This window comes from Dipodomys spectabilis, unplaced genomic scaffold, assembly GCF_019054845.1.
Source record: "Dipodomys spectabilis isolate Male_0828 unplaced genomic scaffold, ASM1905484v1 ptg000125l, whole genome shotgun sequence".
In the NCBI taxonomy this organism is placed as follows: Eukaryota; Metazoa; Chordata; class Mammalia; order Rodentia; family Heteromyidae; genus Dipodomys; species Dipodomys spectabilis.
Genome location: NW_024870802.1, coordinates 22152550 through 22173347, shown reverse-complemented (window position 1 = coordinate 22173347; position 20798 = coordinate 22152550). Strand labels below are relative to the sequence as shown.

The 20798-nt window shown below is 34.4% G+C and overlaps 1 protein-coding gene across 1 annotated transcript; it reads left to right on the top strand.

Annotated features, from left to right (window-relative positions):
* The first annotated feature begins 55 nt into the window (after nt 1-55).
* LOC122115831 (lipase member J-like) lies at nt 56-19086 on the top strand. The gene is made up of 10 exons (XM_042689391.1): nt 56-139; nt 3037-3148; nt 4014-4131; nt 6932-7130; nt 7645-7754; nt 9258-9394; nt 10711-10857; nt 15988-16059; nt 17540-17611; nt 18751-19086. The coding sequence occupies exons 2-10, from the start codon at nt 3044-3046 to the stop codon at nt 18982-18984; spliced, it is 1194 nt and encodes a 397-aa protein (XP_042545325.1). The 5' UTR covers nt 56-139; nt 3037-3043; the 3' UTR covers nt 18985-19086.
* The last annotated feature ends 1712 nt before the right edge of the window (nt 19087-20798 follow it).

Here is a 20798-nt window from a genome sequence, read left to right as displayed (position 1 = left end):
GCCGCCGGCTGACTGACGTCCCAGGGTCTGAATGGCCACCTCCAGGCAAGTGAGAGAAAGAGCATGTGCGAGAGACACACTTGTAAGTCCAGCCATCGCAAGTCAGACCCCCTCCTTGGAGCCCCGTGCAGTGAGGATGGTAAGGTGTCATTTTAGATGAGAGATATTTCACGTGCTGGGACGTTGTACGTCACGGGGTCTCTCCCTCAGTTAAGTTCTGTATCCCAGAACCATCCTTGTGCTCCCAGGGATGATAATGATGACCAAGGGAAGGAGAGTGAACCTTGCTTACTCTGGTCCCTTCACCCAGCAATCTTAGAAGTTCTCAGGGAAACAGCAAAAAGTAACGAGATGTCTGAACTTTTAAAAAGGTAGGCAAGTATTACCACCATCGTTGTTTTGGGTCCAGCTTCCATGAAGGAGTATGCGATATTTGGCTTTCTTGAGCTTGGCTTAGGTGACTGAACATGATTAGTAATATGGGACAAGACTGTAGATGAGATGTCTAGGTGAGATGAATGGGAGAGAGCAAAGGACCCTGAGGGGTGTAGAGGATCAAAATATGCTGTAAATATATGCATACACGTATATATATATACATGTACATATAAAATATATACACACTACATGCTAATACTAAAAAGTATTCCACTTTTTAAATTGATGATGGATTGATGTTAGGAGAAATAGATGAAGAGAATGAGAAAACTATGGATGAATACACTGTCCTCTGAGAAGACATTCAAACTTAAAAATACAGAATTGCAAACTAGTGTTTCTTGGATACAACATTATCAAATTATAGAACAGAAAAGTCCAACTTACACAATGAATTGTATTGCAGTGTATTAATATGCCTAGCAAAATTTACACATTGCGTTCTTGCTAACTTCAGCACTTGGTGAGGTAATTGTCAATAATGTAATTCATCCCTTGAGCTCAGAAGTTTCTGAGCTGAATTATTACAAGAGCTTTTTCACTGGTTTCCTTACTCAATCTACATTCTACACTTAACATGTAGATCACTTTTTGTCATCTTCAAAAACATTCATAGCTTTCATGTTCATACAGGATCAAGTTCTTCTGTACAAGTAGAAAACTCGAATATTCAGCAGTATTTGCACAACCTATGTTTGTGTTGTGATTAAGCTAAATTTCTTGTCCTTGGAATATATCCTCAGAGTTCTCACTTTCTGTGGCAGTGGAAAATATTTATTTATGCCACTATAAGCATAGAACGTACTTGACTTTGGTTTGAAATTTATAATAATCCTTCATTCTCTGTTTCTATGTCCTTGTCGTAGATAGGATGATCTTATAAATCATTTATCCAAACTTTTAGTTTGTTAAGGCCTAGAGTAGCATTGTCTTGGTGTCTTAGTATTGTCTATTACTCTCAGCCTAAGGGGTGGGTTATGGTTTAGTCCATAGCTACACTAGCTATTGGTTCCATTGGCACTAGTGAATCTTTATGGAGAGGTGGGAATGACTAGGTGACCCAAATAAAATAAAAACTGCAAACAGCTGCGAAAATCCTTTGTTCAAATATTTATTCTGTTTAGTCACCTTTACCTTTTTCTTTAACCCACCTCTCTTCTTATTTCCCATCTTTGTAAAGCTGTTCTCATTCAACTTCAGGCTTAAAAATCATATAAGAGAAGTCTGTAAACTTGACCTAATCACACTTAGATGTTATCATTCTTTTTAACTTGTTTTCTTAAGTAGTTATTGCTTTCCTTCTATTAGAATTTAATGCCAGTAGCCAGTACCATATCCAGTTCAGTATCCCTGGCAACTAGAATCAAAGTTAGAACTGTCAGGAACTAAAGGTCCACTAACTGCCAAGAAAGTATAAATGACTTTTGAGGATAATACTTAATACTTAAGGCAAAAATAGGTTGGTTGGTAACTCCTTGGATGATTTCAGTTATTTTCCTTTGACAGAACGTGATTTTTATAGTATAATCTGATTGTAGTAATATAAAATATGTCAGCTAAGTGTATAACTTGGTCTCTCCTCACTTTATTATTCATAACTATAAATAATTGATGGAACACTTAAGGTATTTTAGGGGGTCTAAAACCAAAATGCAAAGCTCCCTTGTAAGTGGTAAAATCAGAATTTTTAAAGATTTTAACTGGCTGTTGGTGACATAAGTTTAATCCAAACAAATTGATTGAGGATATTCAGTCTTAATTTTTATGTTTAGGAAATAGTTTTATAAAATTGGGGACAGCACTTAGGCCATTAGTAAGTCCTAAGGTCATTATGAGTTAAGAGTATAATGGAGATGCCAATTAAAAATAATTACATTCATAGATATGATTTGAATGTAAGCTATTATGATTGAATTATAATATACACAATGAGAGAAGTAATAGTTCCACACTATCTTGGTCAGGTCATATGGTGATCAGAGCACGATCCATCTTCAAGGTTCCCTGTTCTTGGAATCTTGAAAATACCTTAGTTTCTCTTATTGTTTCAGTTTTCTAGGAGAAACAAAATTAGGGTTACTCAACCCCACCAAGGTAAATCTAGAGGTAATCAACATCATGATAAAGGTCCATGTGCAGAATTAAATGGGAATCTGACCCAGAATTTAATGTAGCAAAAACATCTTAAAGTGAAACATTTAATTTTAGCAAAAGCAGCCTTTAAATCCCAGTTACAAAAGGAAGTAATCAAGTTTCCATAAATTAAAATTTTAATTTAGCAAGTTTAAGAAAAATAAATTCAGAGCTGGGCACTGATGGCTCACGCCTATAATCCTAGCTACTCAGGAGGCTGAGATCTGGGGAGGTTTGAAGCCAGCCCAGGCAAGGAAAGTCCCTGTGACACTCTTATCTCCAATACACTACTCAAAAAACAGCTGGAAGTTGTCCTGTAGTTCAATTGGTAGAGCGCTAGCCTTATGCACAAAGAGGTTCGGGGTGGTGCCTAGGCCCTGAATTCAAGCTCTAGGACTGGCAAAAAAAATAAAAATTTTAAGTACATATTCTATATTTGCAAAACTATCTTCATTTTATATACAGATTCCAAATGTGGTGCCTTTTCACGCTGATATATTCCATCCTAGTTCTTGGCAGTGCTCATGATGTCTTTCAGGATCGAAAATCTGTGAACCCTGAAGCAAATATGAATATTGTAAGTTGTAAACAAATCTAAATTACTGGTATAACAGAGAATGATACTTTTCAAATCTTAGAATTTTTAAGTCAATAGGCTTATAGACAAATATCTGTCTCTACATGCATATATTTGATAGAGATTACTGTTTCTCATCTACTGTTCTGTAGTAATCCCAGCCTTATATGATTAAAAAATGTAAGTATACATATGCCTTCATAGGTGATGTGCAATTTATTTCCAATATATTCACATACATACAAATTTGAAATGCAAGATTAGATATATACATTGACATGAAAACATTTATGGATGTACATATTTTAAAATTGCATGTGATGAGTAGGTACAGTTGTGAAGAAATAGTATATAGAAAAGAAAAATTAGTAGGCTGGTTCTTGAGATATCTCTTTGAGAGTAATGTTTTGGAAGAATTTTTCTTTGAAAACCTAGTGTTTAAGATTAGTGCAGAGTAGATGTTTCATAAATATGTACCAGCTAAACAAATGTCTAATGGAAAAGTACATAAGCTGAGTCTGGGTTTGTTGGCACCTTACTATGTCAGAGGTGGAGACAGAAGGTTTGTGGTTTGATGTCAGCCCGGGCAAAAGAGTTAGTGAGACCATATCTAGAAAAAGAATCACAGCATAGTGGTGCTTAGCAGTAATGGCAACTACATGGAAGGCAGATGTAGGACAACGACTGGAGTCTGATTCAGTTCTGGAAAACTCAGGAGATCTTATCTGGAAAATAAGGCCAAATGGTCTAGGAGGCGTAACTAGAAGTTAAGTGAACTTTCATAAGTTATATGAGTTACAAATGGCAAATTTAATTGAAATTAATCACAATTTTATGCTGAAAAGATTTATTTTTCTTTATCCAGAGACAAATAATTTCCTACTGGGGTTACCCTGATGAAGAGTATAATGTTGTAACAGAAGATGGTTATATCCTTGGCCTTTATAGAATTCCTTATGGGAAGACAAACAGTAACAATTCAGGTAATATTCATTTGAGGATAGATTAATGAAGTTATTGAGTCATTTCTTTTTAATTAATCTGAGAACATGGTGAAAGGAAGTATTTTAAGATAAAGAGAACAGTTAATTTCTCATGTGTCTTCATGCTTTTAGAAGATAATCAGGTTCTCCATTGGGTCCTTGTTTAAGTAGTTTTAAGTATGTGAAGCACAAGTTTTCTTCATGAAAAACTTAACTCATTCCTCCACCATTTAATAACATTCAGCATCAGAGCTATCAATCAAAATGATCAGAAGTTGATTTTCTAGAATTTCTTTGTTTTAGGATGTAGAACCACATTCTTACCCTCCTTCTTTGGATTTGAAAAAAGCCAGGAAGTAGAACCACATTCTTACCTTCCTTCTTTGGATTTGAAAAAAGCCAGTATATAATTCTTTCTTTGTGTGCAATTCTCTACTATAATAATAGCAGATTGATCAAGTTGGATCTTTATCACAATAGTAAGTATATTGGTATGAGAGGAATATGGTGAGAAATACTCTTGAATTTGTCACAAAATCTGGGCCATCATCTTAAATCTGCCAATTATTAGTAGAACATATATTTGATTACATTTGCTTGTTCAGCTGATTGCCCCCAATAAATGACAAGAGTCTTTATTATTTCCTAAAATTTTCTCCCTGAAAAAAGTGTTTCTCATAATTTAGGACAGTCTTCATACTCTTATTTTGAATATGAAAATATTCTTCAGAAGACCTTAATTTGAAAGCAATCAGTGTAGGGTTTTTGTTGTTGATTTGTTGTTGTCTTATTTGTGGCGGGGGGGGGGGGGCGGGGGGAAGGGGGGAAAGGAGACAAGTACTGGGGTTTAAACTCAGGGTTTTATGCTTACTAGGCAGGCACCGTACCATTTGAGCCACATCCCTAGCCACTTTTTTTTGTTTGTTTTTTGTTTTATTTTGTCTTTTGTCAGTCGTGGGGCTTGAGCTCTAGGCCTGGGAGCTGTTTCTGAACAATTCAGCTCAAGACTCATGCTCTACCACTTGAGCCATTGCGCCACTTCTAGTTTTCTGGTGCTTTTTTTTTTTATTGTGATTAAGTGATTACATAACTTCCCAAATTTCACAGTATTGTGGAATAATGATGCTCATTTAAAGTCACAAGCTCATTCTAACTTTCCTGGAACAAATTGTCTATCACGGTCTATAACATATAACGGTGTACACATATAGACCATACATGTAATCAGCAGCATGGGGATATTTAGTAGTGGTTCGGCCAGATGAGTGGAAGTTCTTTGTTTCTTAAGTCCTGTTAATTTTGTCGTATCACCTAACATTTTGGATTTAACATCCACTTATCAGGGAGACCATATACCGTTTGTCTCTTTGTTCTTGGCTTACCTCGCTCAACATGATTTCTTCTAGCTCCATCCATTTCCCTGCAAATGCCATTATTTTGTCATTTCTAATGGCTCCTAGCCACTTTTGCATTAGTTATTTTACAGGTAGGAGAAATTGCTTTTCTTGTCCAAGCTAGCCTATGCTGTTCCTCTATTGTACACTTCCTGCATAATGCTGTGCCCAGCTTGAAGTCTTGCCAACTTGTATGCCCAGGGTTGGCATAAACCAAACCCTTATCCATGAGGCTACCATGTTTGTTTGTATCAGATCATAGTTGTAATTTTTCACAAACTGTTGAAGCAGCATAGAGTGAACCAAAGATGCCTCAAGTCTTAGAATGAGTTCATGCAGAAAAATCTAAATTAAAGTTTCTGAAGTTTTTCTCAGATATTTTTGTAACCATACTGTGGTCCTCAATATGGTAAGAGTTCTACCCAAAACACATAATTCACACTTCCTCAAATTACTTTCTTACAACAGAAACTAAGGTTTTTGTTTTGTTTTATTTTGTTTTCACTGCCCAGGAAGCCTTATGACTTTTGCATTGAATTGGTGACAGCAAAACTTTGACCAGTTTGTTCTTCAGAAATGTTGTTGGCACTCAGCAACAGCTGTCCCTTTCTGCCTCCTCCCCCCATTTTCTCTATCTTTGTCAACTATGGGATGTACTGTTAAAGTACTTTGTGTAATTTCATTTCTGGATTTTATTTTAGTTCATTACAGATGAACTAAAGTTCTATGGGGAACACAGAAGAGATCAGAGGAAGGATGTGATCTCTACTGAAGTGTAAGCTTTAGCCTCGTGGCTTGAGGTGATAAAGAACTTGAAGTGAATCAGAGTTGATCTAACCTTGAATCAAATGATTTAGTCTTTTGTACCCTGGTGTCAGTTATTCAAAGTGTAGGCTTGTCTGTCTTTGAACCCCACTATGGAGATTCCCTTCTAGCCAAAATTACATTATCCAAAAAGGTAATATTTTTAAGAACCTTTAAAGTACAGATTGAAGCTCTGAAAATTCTGATAACGTTGAATATGTCTGAAAAATGTGATCATAAAGTTCTAAAAATGAAATGTGAAGGTGAAAAAAAGCATGGAAATATTTTATATAATGTTATATAAAATATCCAGGAGTACTCAAATCATTATTAGATATTTAATTTAATTATTCACTCTTTCTAATATTTATATAAGTGGGATGTGACTTAATTGCTTATTTGTTTATTTTTAAAAATCAATACATGAATACCTATCAGTATATGAAACAACTATTGTGGGCTTAAACATTAGGGATTTACCTTCATTTGTGTAGTATTTAAAACCTCCAAACCATCATTATTAAAGGTTGCATTTTAGTTACTAGCTTTTCATTTAGATGCTACACAATTTAAAATTTAAATTATATGTATTTTCCCCCCAGCTCAAAGGCTTGTTGTATACTTGCAACATGGTTTACTTACCTCTGCCAGCAATTGGATTTCCAATCTTCCCAACAACAGTCTAGGCTTCATTCTGGCAGATGCTGGTTATGATGTGTGGATGGGAAACAGCAGAGGAAATACATGGTCCAGGAAACATGTATACCTAGAAACAAATTCCAGTGAGTTCTGGGCTTTCAGGTAAATGTAAAATGAAGTAACTTTCGATTTTATTTTTAAAAGTCTGTTGAGAAATTTCTTTTGAATGAAATAATATAAAATTTAGGTGTCACATTTTTCTCAGGACTTTCCAGAGATCATAAAAATTTGTATTTAAATTTTTTTAAATAGAGCTTGAAAATTATAGAGAGCTTGTTTAATTTTGAACTAGTTTCCCATTATTCAGCAGTAATTTCGTTTTCTCATTTGGTACCTTGCTAACTAATTCCACCCTTGCTTTACCAACTTTTGCCCTCCATGACTGATGTTTAGTCCCCCCAGTGTATTCATAACATATATACAATTTCATTATAAGACACCTGTGATTACATTTCCTTCACTGGGTTCCTCATGAAGTCTTTAATCCATATAAATTTTTGATAATGCCCCAAATGGTTGAAAATTGCCTTTATTCATATTCATTACATATTCCATATCTTCAAATATTGATATACTAATAGTAGAAAGTGCTATTATCTCTCTTTTTGTTTTATAGTTTTGATGAGATGGCTAAATATGACCTTCCAGCTTCCATTGATTTCATAGTGAAGCAAACTGGACAAGAAGAAATATTTTATGTAGGCCATTCACAGGGCACTACTATTGGTATGAAAAAAAAAAAGATCATTGGGGCTGGGAAGGTGGCTCAGTGGTAGAGTGCTTGCTTTGCATGCATGAGACCCTGGGTTCAATTCCTCAGCACCACATAAATAGAAAAAGCTGGAAGTGGAGCTGTGGCTCAAGTGGTAGAGTGCTAGCCTTAAGCCAAAGAGCTGAGGGACAATTTCCAGGCCCAGAGTTTAGGCCCCATGACTGACAAAAAAAAAGATGATTGCTATTTGTACATTTATTACTTTAAATAATAATGTCTAAAACATTAATCCTAGCTCATGAGGCTGAGGATCTGTGGATTAGGGTTGGAAGTCAGTTTGGGAAGGAAAGTCTGTGAGACGCTTATCTCCTATTATTCACCAAGAAGCTATAGCTCAAGTGGTAGAGGATGACTTAGAAAAAAAGCTCAGGGGCTGGGCGCGGGTGGTTCACTCCTAGCTACTCAGGAGGCTGAGATCTGAGGATTGTGGTTCAAAGCCAGTCCGGGCAGAAAAGTCTGTGAAACTCTTATCTCCAATAAACCACTAGAAAACCAGAAGTAGGACTGTGGCTCAAGCAGTAGAGGGCTCACCTTGAGCTGAAGAGTACAAGGACAGCGCCCAAGCCCAGAGTTCAAACCCCACGACTGACAAAAAAAAAACAAAACAAAAAAAGCTCAGGTACAGTGCCTAAGCCCTGAGTTCAAGTTCCAGGACTGGCACAAAAAAAAGAAAATAAAAAGAAAAGAAGGCAAGGAGTTAAAAAAGACATTAAAATTAGGCTGAGTTTGGTGGTCTAATTTACAGGCCTGTAATCTGAGGAGGCAAAGACAGGAAGAACACAATTTGAGGTTATTATAGGTAAAAATTAGGGAGAACTCCTCTCAGCAAACAAGTCAGGCATGATAGTAGACGCCTGAAATCCTAGATACATGAAGGTATAGGCAGCAGATTCCAGTCTAGCCTGGGCAAAACAAAACAAAACAAGGCTTTGTCTAAAATAACCTAAAAAGCAAAAAGACTAGAGGCATGGTTTAAGCGGTAGGGTGCTTCTTGCCTAGCACATATTAAGTTCATGAATTCAAATCCCAGTACTGGCAAGCATATTAATATATGAAGTAAAATAAGTCTAGAACAAGTTTGCTGATTCTCAACTAAAGTATATGATTCATTAATGTGAAAATTTTATCTCATTTTTATCATTCTAAGTTATACAAATGTTCAATATTCCTGATTTTATTCAGTGTAATTTTCATTAGTTTCAAGCTATATTGTTTAAGTCAGATTTGTTACTAAAATCATTCTTTGTGGCTATATGTAAAATTCTAATTAAATGTATTATGTTGTGACCAATAAAGTATCACTGCTAGTGACTAAAATTGTTGCTAAGTTAAGAAATGCCTGGATGTATTAATGAATTGTTGAGACTGATTTTGAACTTTATTCTCTATGCTATCATTTTTTACATTCTAGTGCTTCTTTAAACAGCCTTAGTAATTTATATCATTTTTTCTTTCAGCTTTTATAACGTTTGCCACCATACCAAAGATAGCTGAAAAAATCAAAATATTCTTTGCCTTAGCACCAATTGTTTCTATTAAACACATGAAATGCCTTGTACTTAAAATGGCAATCAAGTGGAAGTCAGTAATCAAGGTATGTTCTACCTTTCTTTTCTATAGTCCATTACCTAAAATAACAATGCTTTCAAAATAAGAAGCCTTCGCTATATTTGTGCAGCCACATGTATGAAATGGGATGTTTAGCTTCATTCATACTGGAGTCTTGTCTTTGTTTTTCACAAAGGAATGGAATATTACTTTATCTTTGGACACTTCATTGTGAGAGGAAACCCAGTGATGAAAGTACTACTCTGTTCCCAACGTTTCCCTTAGTTTTTCTCTTTATATGTACTGAGGATCAGATATGCTGGGTATAAATGTGATAGGTTTAAATTTCTTAAACTCTGGTGAGATGATTCATTTAATTTTATGCACAGTAAACACATCAAGCCATTTCTTTTTTATACATTTTTTTTGTAAAAATACTGTATAGAGTGGTTACAGTTACACGAGCAAGGCAATGAGTACATTTCCTATAGAGCATTGTTGCCTCCTCCTTTGTTTCCCCTACTATCCCTTCCCTCCCACCTCCCCTATTATCCCCCCTCCCCGAAGTTGTAAAGTTTGTTTTCAACATAGTGTCTTGTACATCTCATTGTTACAATGGGTCAACCTGTATCCCTATTTAAGCATTTTGGTTTTTCTCTTCCCCCCCCCAAATTAGAGAAGTGTATATACAAGATGCAGGGCACCGGAATCAAATACAGTGAACAGGGGTTATACCATGGGGGAAGGAACATATAGAGAGAAAAAAAAATCACACAGAACATTATAAATACATTAGAACCCCCATCTTGGGGTTCATTTCGCTTAACATCATCTTATATGGTCATATGTACATAGCTTTTGACCTTTTCTGCTTGTCCTAGACATGTTCTAGTTATTGCAGATAAGAGAAACCATGGGACCTATGTTTGAGTCTGGCTTACTTCACTTAATATAATTTTTTCCAAGTCTTTCCATTTCCTAACAAATGGAGCGAAGTCATTCTTTCTGATGGAGGCATAGAATTCCATTATATATTTATATACCATATTTTCTTGATCCATTCATCTACTGAGGGGCATCTGGGTTGGTTCCATATCTTAGCTATGGTAAATAATGCTGTGATAAACATAGTTGCTTTAGTATACCCTTGTTTATAATTGTTTGGGTAAATGCCCAAAAGTGGGATTGCTAGGTCATAGGGGAGCTCTATATGGAGTCTTTTGAGGAACCTCCATACTGCTTTCCAAAGTGGTTGAACAAGTTTACACTCCCACCAACAATGCAGTAGGGTTCCCTTCTGATCAAGCCATTTCTTAATTACTGTGGTCTTTCAAATGCGATAAAGGTAAATTTATTTTACAGGCACTTTTTGGAAACAAAGACTTCTTCCCTCAAACTTCATTTAATAATTTCCTTGGTTCAAAACTGTGTCCACGACGGATTTTGGATAAGATTTGCCTCCATACCTTGTTTACGATGTTTGGACATGATTCAAATAACTTAAATATGGTGAGAATGACTTGTACTTAAAATTTTTTCTGTTGTAGTTTGCTTACATTTTGCCTTGTGGGTCATTTTATGATTCATCTACATATGCTGGTAGATTTTTATGGCTAAGATTATATAATTAATTTGCCTTAGCAAGCTGAGATTATTTACTTCTGTATTGACTTGCAATTGTGATGGGAAACTTTAGTAACTGTTGCTATTGTATGTTACTTTGTTGAGACTTAATACTTAAACTGTTACTATTTCCCACAATTCTTTCTCTTATAGTTTGGTTCCTAACAATCTTACACCTCCCTTGTTGCTTCTTTAATAATTATAATTAGTGCCTGCCAATTATCTTTAAGTTTCTAGTATTCATACATATTCCCACAGAGGCAAACAGTTGTGGATTAGCAAGAACTGTTGAGCAGAGTTAGGAGTATATAGATGTAGATGTATATAGTAGTATATATGTATATGTAGTATATAGATGTAGAATAGATGTAAACATCTATTTGAACTTGTTAATCACAGCAATTTAAAATCCAGATTTGTCAGATGCAATTGCAACATGTTAGGTGGTGGTTGGTTCTTAAATTTAGGCTTTCAAAAAGGCTTCTCAATTTGAATCAGTTTATACTCAAAGATCTAGTGGGTTTTTTTCCTAAATTTTCGTATACATTTTAATGCTACAAGGTTAGGTTGATTTTATTCAACCTTATGAAGGTCTTAACCCATTCTCAGCTATACAGACAACTAAAAGCATAAGAAAGAAATGTTTTACAATATGAGACTTTTTAGTTCTTACTCTTTTGCTTAGTATAGTATAAGAAATCGATTTTCTGCATTTAGATAAACAATAGCACTTTAATATCCTCCTTTTTTCATACTTCACACACATTTTTGGGGGGCGAGGAGGTCGGTCGTGGGGCCTGAACTCTGGGCCGGGGCACTGTCCCTCAGCTCTTCAGCTCAAGGCTAGCACTCTACCACTTGAGCCACAGCGCCATTTCCAGCTTTTTTTCTTTTTGCTTATGTGGTGCTGAGGAATTGAACCCAGGGCCTCATGCATGCAAGGCAAGCACTCTGCCACTGAGCCACCTTCCCAGCCCTTTACACACATTTTTATGCATCTATTATGACAAGTTTGGAAGAATTGAAAGTCTTTATTCTTTAGCCTTATCCATCCAGTCTACAATTTGGGTATTATATTTGCCCAGTACTATATTTTTAGCAATTATAGTATGTCTCTGAAATTTATTTTTCCATAAATTATTGAAAAATTTAGAGACTATATTCTTAGTCTTCAAATTTGTGGGTATTTCTTCTGGGCCAGAGGTGAAAGCATTATTGGTTATATTTGTGCTCAACAAGCAATCCAGAATTTTTACTTTTCCCAATTATTATTTTTTTTGATGACAGAGATTTCTGATGACATATATTCTAACACTCTGAAAAAATTTGATGGTGAAAGAAATTCTAACTAACACGAATGGGAGTGAGCCTGAGCTGTCTAGGTACAGTTATCAGGGGATTGTGATTTTGAGTTATTCTTTTTTTAGTTTTAAAAACTTGATTTTAGAGTGGGTTAGGAGCAATGGGTGACATTGTTATCAGACACTTTGTATTCATATACTGTTGTGTAGAATGGGAACTTCTTAGTACAACCACTTAAAGATAATAAAAAATTTTTTAAAAATGTTAATTTTATTGTCAAGGTGATGTATAGAGGGGTTGCAGTTAAATAAGTCTAACTTGTTACTACTTCCCTCATTTTTCTCCCTCTTTCCCTCCCCATGTTATCTTGTGAGTATCACTATTGCATAGATTCCTGCTTGTCCTTTGTCTCAGCATTTTGTTGTTCCCCTTCCCTTCCCTTACTCAGATAAATGTATATACAATACCCAGGGTACCAGAATCCAATACAGTGACAACAGGGTTTAAACCATAGAGGAAAAAAACACAAAAGAAAAGAGAAATCATGTAGAACAACAACAAAGAAAAACCTCTTGTGTCCATGTCTTGGAGTTCATTTCACTTAGCATCATCTTGTATGGTCATATGTGTATAGCTATTGAACTATTCTGCTTACCTGCTAAGATTAACCTAGATGTATACTAATTATTACAAATAAAGGAGACCATGGGACCTATGTTTCTTTGTCTGGCTTACTTCACTTAAAATGATTTTTTCCTAGTCCTTCCATTTCCTCAAAAATGGAGCAGTGTCATTCTTTCTGATGGAAGTATAGAATTCCAATATATGTGTGTACACACACACACACATATAATGTGGTATAAAGATCCATTCATATACTGAGGTACATCAGGGTTGGTTCCATATCTTAGCTATTGTAAATTCTTTTGAGGGATGGTTTTTTTCTTTACGTTTCTGACCAGGGCAGAAATTCCAGAAAACATCTCAGATTCTCTATTGATAGGCATGGACATTCAACTTTTCATGCAGAAGGATCAATTCTTAGTATGCTTTGAGTTGTGAAAGATTCTAACTCAAATTAGGGCATAACAGAAGGAATTTCTACAGGTTCCATCCAGAAAACTAAACAATATAGTGGACCTTACTTAACCATAGGGCGGAATTAATATTAGAGAGTGAAATACATACCTTCTCAAGAGTTTAAGTTATAGAATGTTTCTTTTAGAAAGTTTTGTTCAGTCCATGTTTAAATTTTTCTGTCAGAACTTTTGTCTCTAAAATTTTAAGCTCTCCAGCTGCAATGGAAACAAAATAACTTACTTTTTCAGTTTTACAAAGGTACTGTTGGCAGTCAGAATTATTTTTATTTGAAATTCATAATGTAATGATTTGGTATATGTATGCATTGTCAAATGAATACCATAATCATTCTCAAATATTTCACTTTTCCCTATTCACTTATCCATTTGTAGAACATTTAGCTTGATATTCTGAATCTTAAGTATTGTCAATAATATTGCAATGAGCATGGGATTTCAGGTATCATTTGGGCATACTGATTCCATTTCCTTTTGATATATGCTTAGTTGTGCTAATTCTCTGTTTTATGGTAGGGCCTCTATCCTGTTTCCTATCATAGTTGTGCTAATTAACATCATCAACAGGGTACAAAGGCTCTCTCTTCCCTGCGTGTTATCTTTCATTTTTTTATGACCATTATACCAGTGTGAGGTCATGTCTTATTGTAGTTTTAATTTGTGTTTTCCATGATGATTGACTTGGGCATTTTTCATTAATCATTTGAGGTATGTCATTTGAGGTGTTCAGAGCCTTTGTTCACTTTTTAATCAGGTTATTTGTTTTTATGCTATTGAGTTGTTTCAGTTCATTGTGATTTCTTCTAACTTAAGCGTTATCCATTTGTGCATAAATTGTATAAATTTTTATAAATTTAAATTTTGATTACTTTTATTTGTGGCTTTAATTTCTTTTCCTTTAGTTTGATGGTTTGGTTTTTATGAGTTTTAATGCTATTTCTTAGAGATATTTTAAGTTATTATCCATATTAATTCTAATGTGCATGGTATTTTTAAATGTTTTACTAATCCATTTTTAACTAATCCAGAGTGGTGAAACTCAAACAGATTAGTCAATAATGGTACAATAATTTCTCTTGAAAGTAGGTGATAACAGTATAATTTGGTCTATTTCTAATGGCTGCTATTTCCCTCATACTGGAAACATGAGGACATTTTCCTTTTTTCTGTTTGTTTATATTTTTCATTATTGCTATATATTGATTATATTTTTTTATTATTGGTATATATCGATTGTACAATAAAGAGCTTCATAATGACATTTATCTCTTTGTATACACACACATATACTTGATCCTGTTCACCTACTATATTACTGCTTTTTTGGTTTTTGAGACAAGCTCTCTCATTGTGTAATTCAGGCTGTACTCAAACACTTCAGTCTCCCCAGTGCTGGGATTACAGGTGTGTATGAACACACCCAGCTCTGTTACCCTTGCTAATTCTCCTTTCTACCTCTTCTTTCCTTTCCATATTTCTAATAGTTCTAATAGTCCCACATTTACTATCATCCCAAGTTCCACATGTGAACAACAAAAACCCCAAACAAACATGTGATACTTATGCTTGTGAGACTAGCTTCTTTCACTTATCATGACAATTACCAGTTCTACTCATTATCCTTCAAATAAAAATATTTCATTCTTCTTTATGACTGAATAAAGACATAAGTATATATCCATATTTTCTTTTTTCATCCATTGATACAGGGGGAAAGGAACAGCTGTACATTATTGGCTGGTGAAAATGTAAATTAGCCAGTCCAGCTACTATGGAAACCACTACAAAAGTTTCTGAAAAAAATTAAAAATGGAACTTGTATATGATTTGGCTTTATTACTTCTGGGTCTAGATCCAAAAAAATTGAGTCACTGTACTGTAGAGATTCCTACATATTTGTGTTTATTGCTGCACTATTCACAATTCAGCTAAATCTTCAGGAGTTTTTCTATGACATTCTTTCTGAGATCCTGCTAAAGCTCCACAGATCTGTAAGGATGTCCTTCCAAGACTGCCAAAGCTCTGCTCAGACTTTTTGCAAACTGTTCAACAATTTATCCATTTCTTTTCATTTCTAACCTCTCTACTGGTTTTCACTTGGATATGTGCTTGTGTTTTAGTAAGTTGTGATTCTCTATATTCACCTACTAGTGTCTCCAATTTTCTGTGGGAGGAATAGACTAGTTTGTACCTTGAGATCTTAATTCTTGGATAGATGCAAGCTGAGCTGCTACTTTTCAGGATGTTTAACCTTTTACTTGTTAAGATAGAGTGGTGACTGCTGAACCCCTTTCATGCTGGACTAGAAATGTGAACTCCTCTGTGTTCTTCCTTGTTCTGAAGGATCCTTACTTACTGTAATATGTGTGTGTGTGTGTGTGTGTGTGTGTGTGTATGTGTGTAGAGTTAATCAATTTTTGTTGGAGATTACAGATCAAATAAGTTAGAAATAAATTATAGTTTCTCTAAAAGTTGTAGAATTTAATAAGTGCATAAGTATATTATTGATATTTATTAAAATTGACTTTCCATCTTTTGAAGTAATTTTAGACATTAAATACCAAAATTATGCTTTCTCTTATTGAAATAAATATAAACATTTATTTTTAACCTTTAGAGCCGTTTGGATGTTTATTTTTCACATAATCCAGCAGGAACATCTGTTCAAAATATTCTCCATTGGAGTCAGGTAGTAACCATAGTGGATTTCAATGTGATTTATTTTGCACCATTCATGGCTTACTCCATTTTTTAGATACCATGTTATTGCCATTTAATGACACATTAGAATGATAAAATAAAATTATTACATATTTTTTGTATTTATTGTTTAAAAATGTATTAATGTCATAATCTAGTAGATCTTCTAAATTTAAAGAGTGTAATATAATATACATTTATGAGTAAATGTCAGTCAAAATTAGTCTTGCCTTTTTGGGGATGGGAAAAGAAAGTTTAAGTTGTAGACTGGCAGTTTCCGTGGTATAAATATTCCTATTATGGCTGGTTTCAACCTATCAATGTGGTCCATTGTATTGAGAGTTGGGAAAAGAAACCTACAATTAATTAGCTCTTATAGCCTGGCTGTCACATGGCACTAAATGAAGACATAAGGCTTACTGGAATAAATTTAAAAGATGGTTTAGATGGATGCAAAACAATCTGAACAAATGACATTGACATATACTTTAAGTGATTAAAATGGTAAATTTTAATTTTATATGTATTTTACTATGTCTTAAAAAGATAATTATGGAAAATAGAGGTTGTGAAAAATCTTTTTTGGAATTTCTCTGTAAAGAGAATAAAGCTATTTAAAAGAGCTGGGATGGGAAATCAGAAATTAAATCTGCCTTAAGAGAAATTAATGTCATTTTTTTGATTAATGAAAATGCCCTAGTAAAAAGGAAATGAAATAGGAGAAAGAGGGAAGAATTCTAGGATAAACAACATCTGGTGGGCTGGGAAGATGGCTCAGTGGTAGAGCGCTTGCCTTGCATGTCTGAGGCCCTCAGTTCAATTCCTCAGCACCACATAAGCAAAAAGAAAAAAGCCGGAAGTGGCGCTGTGGCTCAAGTGGTAGAGCACTAGCCTTGAGCTGAAGAGCTGAGGGACAGTGCCCAGGCCCAGAGTTGAGGCCCCACGACTGGACCCAAAAAAACAAAAAACAAACAACAAAAAAAAAAAATCTGGTATAGACGAGGAATATTTAAGCATTCATTGAAGATAGAAATATATTTCCTGATAGAAATTTTCTGATAGAAATTCATTTTCTGGTAAGTGTATTGGTATGATAGTCTCTATACTCAGTTATTTTCCAATAGTGTAAGGATTTTTATTAAAATAAAAAGCAAGTTTTAATAAAAAGAAATTATGGCCAGATGCTACTGGCTCATGTCTGTAATTCTAGCTACACAGGAGGCTGAGATTTGAGGATCATGGTGTGGACCCAGACTGGACAGAAAGTCAATGAGCCTCAGATTAACCAGCAAAAAAGCTAGACAAGAGGAATGGCTCGAGTAGTAGAGTACCAGCTATGAGTGGCAAATCTGAGCAAAAATGCAAGGCCCTGAATTCAAGCTCTGTTTACAAAAAAAAAAGGAAAAGGAAGGAGGAAGGAGGGAGGGAGAAACTGAATATAGTCTGTTCACTTTTTTTTTCTATTTCAGCTTCAATATTCTACTCACTTGAAAGCATTTGACTGGGGGAGTGCTGCTCTGAACATGGTTCATTTTAATAAGGTACATTATTATATATAAACTAATAACCATTTATCTTCCTAATTGGTTCAAATAATTTTGTTATAGATCAAGGATCATTTGTAAACCTCCAGAGTATAATAACACATTGAAAAGTACCAACAGAGTGCAGTTATATTAATTTTGATTCTTATTGGCATTGCCAAACAAAGTAATTTTCATGTTTTTCTATATTTAATAATAAATATACTTGTGCTAGTCTAGAGAAATTGAAAAATAGAATAAATGATTATACCTGAAGATGAAAAATATTGCGTTTATAATACATACAACTCTATAGTTGAAATAAAAGACACTATGTTGGAAAAAAACTTTACAACTTTGCAGAGGTGGGGGGAGGAGTTGGGAAGGTGGGGAGGAAAGGGATGGTAGGGGAAAAACAAAGGAGGGGGTAACAATACTCGATAGGAAATGGACTCATTACCTTGCTCATGTAACTGTAACCCCTCTGTACAGTATCTTTACAATAAAAAGTATATATTAAAAAAAGACATGAGAAAATTTTTACACTAAAACCAGGTAGTCTATTTGGAGAGAGAGGATTATTGCATGTATTAATCCAAAACAACTGAGAAGTTAATGAGAAGGTGGTAAAAAAAAAAAAAAAAACTATTTAAGTATGATGGCAAAATTCTCTTTAAGTCTTTCAACTCAAGTCTGTGTGACTTTAAGTTTTTCTATCTCAGCTGAACTTTAAGGCCCAATATGGTCTTCTCATACATAAAAGGAATTGAATATCAAACTCATTGAGGTGTGAGAGTTAACCTTGACTGGCAATATTTATAATTTATTAATATGTATATTGATATTAATACAGACACAAAAACTGATCAAAATAACTTCATGCCACTTCATTATTACTTAAAACAATACTTAAGAGTTTACATAAACTATAGAATATTTTCATAGTCAGAATTAAAACTAGTTCATACCTTCATATTTTATATTTATGTTTGATTTTTTTCTAAGTGAAACTTGTAATGCTTTTGCTTTCATTTCCATATATCCACTGTTGAGCTAATTAGCTGTAACTTGTATTAAAGTAGTATTTAAAATGCATCACTCGCAAACAGTAAAGTTTCTAATATATTTTGTGAAAACCCATTTATACTTATTTTTAGACAACTCCTCCTTCGTACAATGTGACAAATATGAACGTGACAACTGCAACTTGGAATGGTGAGAAGGACTTGTTGGCTGACCCTGAAGATGTTAAATTTTTATATTCTGAAATCACAAACATCATTTACCACAAATCCATTTCTCATTACAATCACATGGACTTTTTGTTTGGATTAGATGCCTACCATCAGGTTTACCATGAAATCATTGATATTATCCAAGGTAATCTATAAACATCCCTGGTATTATGTACTTAAGGACTTAAATACTTCCTATTCAAATTCAATTATTTTTTCACTTTTTATTTTTTACATATTTAAATAAAGAATTCAACAAAGTAATCTTTTTCAAGTTTTTCCTTGCTCCAAAGCCCTCTATCATTAAATCAGTGGTATTCATCATTGCAGGATAAATAGCAGATTATAAATATGTCCAACATCTATTGAGTTTCTTAACAGAATTTAATAAACTGATATCAGGACCAATTTTAAAATGGAAGAGATAGGGTGTTTTTTTTTTTTTTTTAGTTTTTATTCAAAAGAATATGTACTTTTTTTATCTATAAAAAGAACTTGGAAAGCTACGTGATGACATGAAAGATAATTTTTCTCTGTACTGAATGTAGAGTAAAAACATTTCATAGCTATAAAAGTAAATTTTGGGAATTTCATCATTTCTGCTTGTTCGTTCATTTCATTTTTTTGCAGATTTTTTGTTGTTATTGTTGGTCATGGGGCTTGCGCTCTGGGCCTGGGCACTGCCTCTCAGCTCTTCAACTCAAGGCGAGTCCTCTACCACTTGAGCCACAGCACCACTTCCCGTTTTCTGGTGGTTAATTGGAGATAAAGAGTCTCATGGACTTTGTTTTCTTTGCTGGCTTTGAATCAAGATCCTCAGATTTCAGTCTCCTGAATAGCTAGGATTGCAGGCGTGAGCCACCAGTGCCCCGCCAGAAAATTATACTTAAAAACATGTTTATTTATTATTGTTTTTCACTACTTTAATTTTGGATTTGTTTTTGGTATTGTTTACCAAAAGCAGTCATTGTTGTTGCTGTTGTTGTTTAATATCTTTCCTTGGTTTCATGAAAAGTTTCCCCTTTGCTATGATTAGAATGTCCCCACTGAAACCTAGGTAGAAATTTAACCCCTTTTGAGAGGAATTAACAAGTGAAACGTTAAAGAAGTGATTATTAGATGGATATATACATTCTTAAATTAATAGATTCATGAATTATTGATTTATCTTCACAATAGGCATATTATAAAAATCTCAATTGGTTATGTAGCTTATACAGTTCCTTCTTGCCCCATGATGCTTCTGTTGACTCAGGACTCTGCTAAAGACAGAGAGAGACCTTTCCTTCAGCAGATAGGGACATTGCATTGAAGATCTACTATCAGACAGAATGGATGAAAACAATCTTTATTTTTTAAAATGAGTCACCCAATCTGTGAAGCTTTTCACTGAGATTTTATTTGTACTTCTTGAGTTATTTATAAGATTTCTGTTATTTCTCAAAATATACACCTTTTTTTTGTTTCCTTCTCATTAAGGTGTATGTCAATCCTGTACTTCTTAGTCTTGTCAGTCTATGTGCTCTAGTTTATTCATTATCCTCTTTGTGTGCTGCATGCCTCAGAGGCCAGTCTTGTTTATTTACTTATTTATTATATATTTTATTGTAAAAATGCTGTACAGAGGGATTACAATTAAATTTCAGTAACAGCCATCTGTTTGGGGCCATCAATACCTCTATTCAGACATCGGTCACTCTTGAGAGACTGAGTTTCTTTTTTTGACAGTGAAACCATCATGACCAAATCACTTTCACTTTTTAAAAGTCCCACCACTTCAACACTGCCCTCTGAGAACCATTCTTGCTACACATGATCCTTTGAAGACAAATGGTATCCTAAGTATAGTGCAGATATTTCTTGTTGTATGTGTGTGGTACAAGATTATTTTATAGAATACACAAGATTGGAAATATCCATATAGAGAACTTACATCTCTGTTTTGCTACACAATATCATTATATTCCAAA

Coding starts and splice junctions, on each gene's coding strand:
- LOC122115831 (XM_042689391.1), top strand. CDS start 3,044: ATGTGGTGCCTTTTCACGCTGATATATTCCATCCTAGTTCTTGGCAGT. Junction 7,755..9,257: donor TTCACAGGGCACTACTATTG/GTATGAAAAAAA, acceptor TTTTTCTTTCAG/CTTTTATAACGTTTGCCACC. Junction 9,395..10,710: donor AGTGGAAGTCAGTAATCAAG/GTATGTTCTACC, acceptor TTTATTTTACAG/GCACTTTTTGGAAACAAAGA.